The 10,903-nt window shown below is 38.3% G+C and overlaps 1 protein-coding gene and 1 pseudogene across 11 annotated transcripts; one reads left to right on the top strand and one right to left on the bottom strand.

Moving 5' to 3' along the window:
- Positions 1-3,462: 3,462 nt before the first annotated feature.
- Positions 3,463-4,387, top strand: LOC147638053 (uncharacterized; annotated as a pseudogene).
- A 3,150-nt stretch (positions 4,388-7,537) lies between these two features.
- On the bottom strand, positions 7,538-10,349 carry LOC147638052 (uncharacterized). Of its 11 annotated transcripts, XM_086797910.1 has the most exons (4): positions 10,222-10,237; positions 9,887-9,946; positions 9,136-9,161; positions 7,538-8,754 (listed from the first exon to the last, which is right to left on the bottom strand). In XM_086797910.1, the coding sequence occupies exon 4, from the start codon at positions 8,636-8,638 to the stop codon at positions 7,727-7,729; it is 912 nt and encodes a 303-aa protein (XP_086654036.1). In that variant the 5' UTR covers positions 8,639-8,754; positions 9,136-9,161; positions 9,887-9,946; positions 10,222-10,237; the 3' UTR covers positions 7,538-7,726. The 11 variants fall into 11 exon arrangements, with proteins under 11 accessions (XP_086654036.1, XP_086654004.1, XP_086654018.1 ...); XM_086797878.1 differs by lacking the exon at positions 9,887-9,946 and having other exon boundaries at positions 10,222-10,346; XM_086797892.1 differs by lacking the exon at positions 9,887-9,946 and having other exon boundaries at positions 8,940-9,161; positions 10,222-10,317.
- Positions 10,350-10,903: the final 554 nt, after the last annotated feature.

Raw genomic sequence — 10,903 nt, 5'->3', positions numbered from 1 at the left:
AACTATCAAAGAGAAGATCCCTACTCCTCCTACCAAAGAGAAGAGCTCTTCTCCAGCTCAAGAGAAGACCCCTGTCAAAGAGAGGAGTGCTGCTAAAGGTCTTCCTTTTCACTCACCAGTGAAATTTAAAATTCAGAAGCGTCGTTTGTCCAACAAAGGTAGTAAGAGGGCAAATATTGGCTCTCCATTTAATTTCTTGTTCAAGCTCCCCAAGAAGACTGCCAAGTCTCCAAGGCCAACCTCCAAAGAATCTTCTCCAAAACCAGACCCCACTGCCAAATCTCCCTCGCCAACACGTGAAGGTCTAAAAGAGGAGCCCAACTTACCACCATTAGGGGAATCCACTCTAAAGCCTTCCTCTCCAACACCTCAAGTGCTGAAAACTCCAGAACTTGAACCTCAATCAGCAAAATTTGATCGAAGCAAACAAAAGAGAGAAAGATTCTCTAAAGATGCAGGGTCATCTCATGCCAAAAGGAAAGTTGATTTTGCAGAGTGATTCCACATATTGGATTTTGTTTTGTTCATTTTGTCCATATGAACACACATTTTTTGGGTTAATTTTCTGTAAAATTCTGTATCAATAATTTGATATCAGTCTGTTAAACCTTGTTTTGTGTCGCGAACAATATGTTAACCAATTTTGTGAAGAAGACGAGACGAAATCTAGCAGAATATATTGATTACATTATCATTTTCAACTATACAAACTTGCCCTTGCAAGTGGCTCAAATACAACTTTTTTTGGGGGGAGACATGTGATGCATGAGGTTACACTCTCCATCCTTGTACGGATAACAATATCATCTACTTTGAATCTATATTCAGGTGATATTTCATCCAGAAACTCAAGCGACTCTCTAACATGTTGTAGTCGCCAGTTTGATGTTACTATGAGTTTCCTAGGATCTATGAATGGATGGACTATGATGTTAAATTCAAACTCTGGACAATTCTCTTCAGAGTCCAAAGGGACCCAACTACCAAGCTTGCTTTTCCATCTCCTATAGTCATAGCCCAAAACTAAGGATTGGCGACACAGTTGGTATGAGATGGACAAAGAATTTGGGCTTACTCTACAACTGATATTGTCCCCCATATGAAAAGTTTCCTTGGTACTCCATCCTTCTCCAAGTACAGTGTCCAGATCAGTCAGAGATAGTCTTCTATTAAGCCACATCGTTCTTGTCCTCTCCAATTCCATTGTTTTGAAACATGCCACAAAGACATGTATAGGCAAGAACCATTGAAGTTTAATCCTTCTTGAAATCCTCCCAGGAGACATTGCTTTAAGAATATCATCTTTGATTTTGGATTTGAAGCTTGTTATGGTATTTGGATCAGGAACTTCCCATTCTAGTGACATTATTGTGGGAATAGGTATGTCATACAATTCTCCATGAACACCTTCTCTTGATGGAACCCTGTATTCTGCAAAATACACAAATAAATCCACTGATTTGTAAAATGAAGGTGGTTTGTCTGCGTACATGACATCTGCAATCCCCTTGTGAATTGCCTTGAATGTGCCACTTAAGCTCTCAACAGGCTGCCACTCCACAGCTGTTGACGGAAAGATAACTGAAATGAAACAAACAACAAATATATCAGAAAGAGAAATATTGTGTTGTGTCAAATAGATAAAGGTTTGTTGAATTACAGTAAGAATGGAGAATTGGATGTTCATCCAAGTTCAACACCATGTCTTTGGCCATGTAGACATGTTGAACTTTTGCAAGCCAGCCATTGTCGGTCACTTTGAATGCAAGAACACGACCTTTCCAATGGGATTTCACTTCATTTCGCTTGGTTCTTTTCACCCTGTGGGCACCTTTGCAAGAGGGAAGCATTGTTACCCAATCATTCACACGAAAAGACATGGGTTTCCAAACACCATCTTCTCTCGTGTTATGAAAATCACAAGAAGTAATATTATGAGAAGGACGACGTGAGGACGCCATAGAAGCTCACAGATAAGAGAAAAATAGTAAATCTTTTGAATAGTGAATCTTTTGAATAGTGAATCTTTTGAAAGTGCAAAGAAGAAAGAATAAACCATATGCCAAAATGAAAGGAAGGCGGAAAGTAGACGTCTGATGTTTTGTCATTAATAGCGTTGTTTTCAAGGCCTGAAAAGAGGATTTCGTATCTTAATGCTTGATTTTTTGAAATAAAAAATGGAACAAGATGTCACTATTTTGGACCCAAACTTTAATGTTAGCCATCGTAAACGTCTAAATTTAGCCGTTTTAGCCGTTCGCCACTAAAATAGAACCGTTTAGAAGACATTTGGAGGAGACAAGAATGCCATACTTTTGTATACGTGTCAATTCACAATTGGACAATTTCTTAATCCTTGGATTAACAAACAGCCCTTTTCTAGCCGTTTTTGGCCCTAATGGTGCAAGGCGATAAATATGCAAGATCATAACTAGTAGATAGCCACCAATTTGCAAGGCCGTAATTCCCAAGTCTTTACAAGGCCATAACTCCCAAGTCTTTACAAGGCCATAAATCCCTAAGTCTTTTTTTGGTAGGTTTGTCCGTGTGAATATCTCCAAATTAATTTAAAATAAAGAATTTTATTATGTCCTATAGTTTATGCTTATTTATTTGGGTTTTTGTGTTCATGAATTAGTTTCCTAGGCTTGAAATTCTAGTTGTTTTAGTTTTGTTTTTGTGTTTGTGAATCAGTTTTCTAACCTTGAAATCGCAGTGGTTAGTTTTTAATCATGTACAAGCTTCATACAAACAATCTTAATTGCTATTATATTTTTTTCTTTGTAAGTTTTTTGTTTAATCTATCTACCATGTTTAGTTTTTTGTTTTTTTGTTTATGAATAAGTTTTCTAACCTTAAAATCCCAGTAGTTATTTTTTCTTTTCTTTGTAAGTTACTTGTTTAAACTATATACCATATAAATTATTTTTCTACATTTTAATTTATTTGCTCTTTTTACATTATAGTATTATTGATTATACTTTTTTTCATTGAATATTAACATTCACCCAAAAAATAGTTTTGGGATTTAAAGTTAAAATATTAAAAAAGTTCATTTATTTGAGTGTAAAAAGAGTGATTTAACATACTGATGAAGAAAATTTTTATAAATGTCAAATAGTTCATAAATCATGTTATAAATTGAAATGTTGTTAGTCAGTTCATAAATCATGTTATAAATTGAAATCTTTATTTTTTTTAATAGTAATGATGCAAAAGCAATCAACTTTGTTAGTGCTCCCTGGCTTTACACGTTCTATTGCCGTATCCAAAAAGAAGGCTAGAAAGCACAGATATTCAAGTTTGCATGGTTCTGAAGGTGTCTCTAGTAACACCCAAGAGTATGAGGTAGAGAGAATTAAAAATGCTTGTAGTAAGTGGAATGATGCATGGAATATACCTTTTGATTGGGTGCATTTTGATGCTGCACGTGGTCGTATATTTTGCACTATATGCCAAAAAATGAGAAAATGTAGAAGTGAATTTGGTACATGTGGATTAGTGAATATACAACTAAGTACTATTAGAGTGCATGCCTCTTCACACCAACATATATGGACTGCTTACTCTGCCCACTATGGCAAAAATGCTTTGAAAGAAGGAATAAAGCGACAATAAGGTGATGTGGATTTGGGAGTTTTAAATTTGTTTCGATGTGCCTACTACATTGCCAAGGAGGATCTTGCTTTTAATAGGTTTTCAAACCTTGTTGAACTAATGTCTATGTGTGGTGTGCAAGCTCTTCCCAAAGAATTTTATCAAAATGATAAGGTTACAGCCTTGTTTTCCTTATTCATTAGTGAATCGATATGCCAGTCTGTCATCGAGAAAGTGAAGGCTTCTCCTTTCTTTGGACTCATGGGTGATGAATCAACAGATATTTATGTTATGGAGCATCTTATAGTGTATGCAAGCTACATGCATGATAATGATGTGCAAACTTCTTTTTTGGGTTCGCTTGAGGTCATGGATCATTCAACAAAGGGATTAGAAATTGCCTTGGTTGGATTGTTAGATGAATATGATCGTTCAAAACTAGTGAGTTTTGGTTCAGATGGAGCATCTGTAATGACATGTGTAACAAATGGTCTTGCTGCCTTGATGAAAAAGAGGAGTCCTTTCGTGAGACTACCATCCATTGTGTTTCTCATAGAACAAATTTATGCGTGTCTGGTGCATTCAAAAACTCACATCATGCTAATTTTATGGATACAACCTTAAGAAGAGCTCTAAACGTTCAGCAAGGTTAGCTCAATTGCAAGAAGAATTGGACTATCCACACCTTAAGATGGAGAAAATCCATAAACTAAGGTGGTTAAGTCGGCATAAAGTTCTTGTAAAAGTATGTGAAGTACTTGAGCCACTTCTCCTATGCCTAAGAGAATGAAAGATTGTATTGTATAGGATAGTTGCCAACTTCAAGTTTATATACATGTTGCATTTCTAAGTAGATGTGTTAGATCACTTGGCTAATTTGTCACTAGTGTTTCAAAAAAGTTTTGTGGATGTGACAAGCATACCAAGCTTGATATCTTCTACGAGTGCCTTTTTAGATATGGAGTTTTCAAGTGGTCCATATTCTATATAGATATGAATTTGCAAGGTCATAATGGTTATGGATTTCCATCCATTCCTGAATTTGGTTGCCAAGCATGGTTGGTCGTGGACAATGCGTAAGGCAATTAAAGGTGATATGTATTATGGGGTAAGAATTGAGAGATGTGCTGTTGGAAGGGGTTGCAGCTCTTGATTTTCAAATGGAATTTTGCAATGAAGTTAAGAATCACTTGAATACTAGATTTGCTGATTCTTCTATAATGAAAAATTTCAATATTCTTCTCCTCTTGGATTTCCATTATCCAAAGAGTTGAAAAAATATGGTGCTGTTGAGTTGGATGCCTTGGTTTTGCATTATGGATATGTTGTCACGTTGGAAGATGGTACACATATTGATGCAATGTTAGATGAGATATGCTTAAGAAAAGAGTTTCATGTGTTCAAAATTCAAGGTGCGTCAGATTGGAAAGGAAAGTCACTCAAGGACACTTGGTGCTTGATCAGGAGAAATGATGTGTGGCGTCAAAAGTATCCTACATTGTTATCTCTAGCTCAAATTGTAATGTTGCAATGTAGTAGTATTGCAGTGTGTGAAAGACATAGTGTGCAGAACATTATCTAAAGTAAGTTGAGGAACCAGTTGGAAACGAAGAGCATGGATATACTGATGCGCATTTCTGTTGAAGGATTGCCACTCGTGTCCTTTGATTTTACAGATGTTGTTGGTTTATGGAGAGTTGGAGCAAAAACCTCAAGACATGTTTATTCACACGTGTCTTGGGATATTTGATTGATTTCAAAGTACTTCAAAAATGTTATGTATTTGTCTTTCTATTGAAGTGTGATTGCCAAACCACTTCTATGGTTGTCTATAATCACTTCTATGATTGTATCAAATTGACTATGTAATGCTTTATCAACTATCAAGACGGGTATGATGATTTTTCTTACATCACTGTGCAATTTTTAATTTGTTAATATAAAGTTTTTAAACTTTAGTTTTTGATGTGAAAAGGTTTTGTGCTATTGTATCTCAGAAGGTAAAGGTTTTGTGCTATTGTATCTCAGAAGTTGAAGGTTTTTTCTTGAGAACATTAAAATTTGAAGTTTTGAACTCTTGAAATTTGATTTTTTTTTTTGCAAGTGTAAAGTTCAAGGGTTTTTTGGTGAAAATCATATATAGTTTTTTGGGAACACTGCCCTGTATGAAACTCCAGTGGCAGGATGCCCAAAGGGCCCCAAACCCACTTGAATCCAACTGAATATTTGAAAACATCTAATCATAGTTAATATCTATCATGATAAGGCTAACTATGATGTGGTTAGAAATAATCTTAAACCTCCACTTACAAAAGGGATGAACTTTTTTAATGTACTTTGGAGCTTTACATACATCTTCCCTTTTCAGTAGAAGGGAGATTCTTCGTCCATGAGGGAAAGGGCAAATGAGATGTCCCCCTTTTCACACACAATTTCCCTTGTCACGGACAGTTTAGGGGCGGGCAGGTGAGATTTCCCTTTCTCCTATGGGCAGCATGTGCATGAAGCTTCTTGGACATCAAAGTTTAATCCGCTCAAAATATAAACATCAACGCAATATAAATGTGGAATAACCTCAAACCCCTTTTTAGGGCCATCACAAGTTTAGAATGTTGGAATGTTAAGTTGGCATAGTTTTTCACTTAAAAGTCCCGAGTTTAATCATTTTGTACTCCATTTGATCGGAACTGTAGTAATAAAATCCATTCATGATGCTAATCATCAACAAATTCGGGACTCAAAATCTGATCTCGACCTTTTTTGATAAAATGGAAGAGTGGAGCAATGTAATTTTCAAACCATGGTTATTCAAAGATTTGGTGTAGTAGCTGCATGTCTCAGATCTCACAATGTCTACTCCCTGTGCTCCATCACAGTGTATGTTTTTCTATTGGTGAAAGCTTTCTACTCAAAACTTTTAGAACACAATTTTCCCCAATGCATTGACAAATGCAATTGTGGATGAATCAACATGTGCATTGGAATGGCCATTTATATATATGTGTCCAACTGTATGTCCAAATAATGTGATCAATCTGAGCATGTTGATTAGTAGTTCGTCAAAAGGCAAGTGCCAACTGTGTTGTTTGCCACGGGTCTTAAAAAATTTGCAACTTTGAAGAAAACCATTGTTAAATCACTCCTTATGTTCATTAGATATTGTTCCTTCCGGTTACTAAATGCTCTTTTGTAGTGTCTAAAAATATGTGCAAATCGAAGATGGAAAACACCAGTATTGGCCATTGAGCTGCTCCATGAAATGGATCGTACAGGCAAGCAATTCACACTAGCTTAACTTGCATCTTGAGGACAAGAAACACCACCATTACAGCGTGAAACATGTTCCCCCATGACAAAGCCCAAGTATGCAGAGAAAAGGCTAGTTAATGCACTGTAGTTTGATAAAGAAAAAATGGCTAATCTTATTGTCAATAATGCTATGTCCACCTGTACACTATATTTCACAGAAGCTTCTACCTTATATTCTTGGTAAGAAACCAGAAGACATCACAGGGCCATGTAGGCCGAGTGTACATATCTACTCGTTTCGCATTTCCCTTCCATGGGGCTCCGTGCACTTTTTCTGTTCACAAAGAACAGCCATGTCCGTACCAGTGTCGAGGCTTAAACCCATGCCCTTGGCTTGGTAGTCCGGCACTGCACAAGCTGGACTACATCTGTTTGTCGCTGGTGAAATGCAATAAACTGAATTAAAGTTGTGTAGACACATTTCTCATCCTCTGTCTGGCTGCATGCCCAACATCCACCTTGGGCAGATGATGGTGTGAACCCAGCAATAGCTCAAAAGTAGAAGGAAACACCCTAGGGGAATGAAAGCTTTCAAAGTAGCCCATTCAGGAAAAGCCACCTTTTTCCCATGTTCCAGTAGTACTTTACAACGAAACGGTTTCTAGAAGTGTACATCAAATCGGTATGTAACTTTCTAGCATAATCGTGACTATCAATATATCAGTATTTTGATATCCAACAATAAAAGAGCTATGAGAGTTTCCAACTTCACATACAAGTAAAGACAGAAAGTCAATCTTTAGACTACCAAAACCCAATTAATCTCACAACACACGTCTGACCTAATGCAAAATCCATGGTTAGGAACGGCTAATTGGCTTTATTTAATGGTGACATATTTGTTGGTACCATGTTTTGCCCAGTAGTTCTTCAAGTCTATAGAAGCTGTAATGTCCACACCATCTGCCACTAACCTTTCCAGAAGCTTCTTGAATGCACCACCACTCATTTTACGGCCTGAAACTCGCGAGCTACGCTTCACAGGATTCATAGGAAGAGGGTACATGGAGAGAAAGTTAGTGCAGCATGCAGATTGCCACCCCCCTTTGCCCCACCTGTAGCACTGTTGGTTGGATCCAGTACAAGAGCAGTATGGGACGGGGGTGACTGACGCATGGAATGGAGCCAAGGCTCCAGGGTTGCTGTTAAGGCCATCATCTTGCCTGTGCTTTTCCACTTTGATTATTACTGCATCCTGATGAACTTTCTGCTTACGCTGCTTCTTAGAAGGTGACTTGGATCCTCCTTTGCTGTTCTGGCTTGTCATTGCAGAAGACTTCCGTTTCTTTGGAGACACTTTCTTCCCCTGCTGTTTCGCTTGCTTCTCCGGCTGCTCTGAATGATTGACAACCTTTGGCCCACCTTGTATGTTCCCCTCCACAGCAGACACAGGAACAGCAGCCAGATTAACCATTTGCATAAGCTTTGCAGCAACCTCACTGTTGTCCTTACCAGCTCTCACCATTGAGAGTGCTGCTATTGCCGCATCACGCTCCATCCATGCAGAATTTCTATCAGCATAGGCAACGTCTCTTTGTAGCAAAGCTGAATCGCGTTCAGCGTATGCTGTCTTCTTTTCTGCTATTGCCGTATCGCGTTCAGCAATGGCACCATCTCTTTCAGCCACCACATCCATTAGTTTCAATGCAGGGTGATCCCTCAGACAATCTTTCAAGTGAGAGGGATCAAAGTTAGCCCAATGATGTAGACCCATTCTTCCAGGATCATCCATATTGACAATGTTAACAAGGTACCTAACCCTATGCACGGCTAGCCAAGGGACTGTGGTCCTTAAGACTTCATTGCAAGCCAATCCACTTTAGATCTTTATTGAACCTTTGAAATATCCTGCACATATATCAACGGAAAGTTTACGTTATGACCCAAAAATAACAAAAACAAGTGCGATCTTTGACTCTTCAAGAATCTGCTCATAAAGTTTCAAATCATCAACTCTGTCATGCATGGCATAGACACCATGCTATGACATCCCCTCTCACGCACATCATCTGGCCCAAGAGCAGCAGGTGCACCTTTCATGCATGAAGATATGTGCCCATATTAGTGGACAAATTTTCATGGTTAACCATCATACAAATTTCTATCACTCCACTCCAGAGGTAAAGGGCAGACTTGACCATGATGACAGCTAGCACTAGAGGGGTGTACCCGCGAGCACGCTCACGCGTGCGTGCACACACAGAGGGTAGCTGTTCTTGGAACACATACCTCCATAGGATTGGAATATAGCCAACCTGACAAAATTGCAAAAATAATCATACTTATTTAACAACAAACAAATGCAAATAAACATGAAAAACACACAAAAAAAGGTATTGCAAAGAATAGCAGGACAAAAAAAAAGAATTTTTTTTAAAGATTTGAAGTTAACTGAGAAAGTAACTACTAAAAATCTTCTTTTCGAAGATCCTAAATATATTGAATCCTAAAATCCAAAAAAAGGCAAATATTCCTTTTAACACATCAAAACTTTTCATGATCATCTTACGATTGTTGCCCTTGCAAAGAAGCAAGCAAAAGAATCCAATTACTAAACCAACACACTTGTGCAAAGCAGATACAATCTATGAAATTGAAAGTAAGACAATTTTAGACCTATTCTTGAATCAGCTAAGCAGCAGTAAAAACCACACATTCAAGATGAGGACACAGTATACTTATTCAAGTTCCTTACTATGTTTTATATGCACAACTCAAGACATAACTCAAAATCATCCAGTTACACTGCAATACCAGCCTAAAATCTTAACAAAGACCTTAAAACGCATAAGGTTGGGAGCACTTGCTATTCCTTTCAAAACAAGGGACTGAAATCGTGTTGCAGAAAGACTCAAATATGAAACACTAAGAAGTTATGAAGCGAGACCGTTTAACCTGCTTAATGACCAATAACAAGAAAAATGCTCAGACAGAATGGATCCATAGTGTTACATCATGTATGAGGACTGATATGATGTACCTGCAGGCACAAGGACGGATGTGATGTATCTGTATTTACCAGGATTCCCCTAAAGAGTATCTGCACGCACAAGGCGCACAGTAGCCAACTGTAAGGGTTCTTCCTAACCTAACTGGTACGTCCCGACAAACCTAGAATTAGGGCTAGGGGGGTGTGCTTACCCAGGATTACGGTTAAAGTTAACCCAAAATTAGGGTTTGTCAGAAATATGGCTTATGTAATAATCATAAGGCTAATCACATGGAAGAAGCATGGCTAATGACTTAAGCTAAAGATTAAGACTAATTAAAATAGATTAAGCATAATGACAACATGAGAGGAGAATGAGAGTGCACCGGCATAGGCAGAGGACTGACGGTGCTCAACAAATGACCAAAAGCGATGATGAATAGTAAGGAGGGAGGGCCAATATATATATACTATCCACATGAAACTCTCTCAAGTACTCCTACACCACCTGAAAAAATAAAAGCCATAAAAAAGAGTGGGCAACCCACATCACAGGCCCAATAAAAATAGAGAAAAATATGGGGAGTGCCTGAGCATGAAAAGGGCACCCGCAAACACCAAAATAGTCACCAATAGGAGTTGATATATATTAGCACCCCTCTCAAGGAGCTGCCATGAATGCCAACAGCTGACTGAGATAATCCTTTGGTGAATAAGTCTACACTATTGTCCTAGATAGGACAATATTCAAGGATAATGTCTCCCTCCAAGATCCGCTCTATATGCTTGGTCCGCGCATGAAATACCGGATTCTTAGCAATAACCAACAAACTCTGGTTGTCGCATGAGATAAGGGTAGGTTGTTGTTGCTGTCGTCGAAAACCGATCTCCTTAGTAGCCGACGCAACCAAATCACCTCACAAGCAGCCGAACAAGCCGCTCGATACGCCTCAATCAATGAAAGCACCATCGTAGGCTGCTTTTTACTCATCCATGCAACTGCTCCATATCCAAGAGTAAAGCAATACCCTGTATAGTAGACCGTCGGGTATCCGCATCTCCAGCACA

The sequence above is a fragment of the Cibotium barometz genome, chromosome 5, assembly GCF_041138505.1.
Source record: "Cibotium barometz isolate CiBa-2024 chromosome 5, ASM4113850v1, whole genome shotgun sequence".
NCBI lineage: Eukaryota > Viridiplantae > Streptophyta > Polypodiopsida > Cyatheales > Cibotiaceae > Cibotium > Cibotium barometz.
The sequence above is the reverse complement of the archived record's forward strand: the minus strand, read 5'-3'. Positions and strand labels throughout refer to the sequence as shown.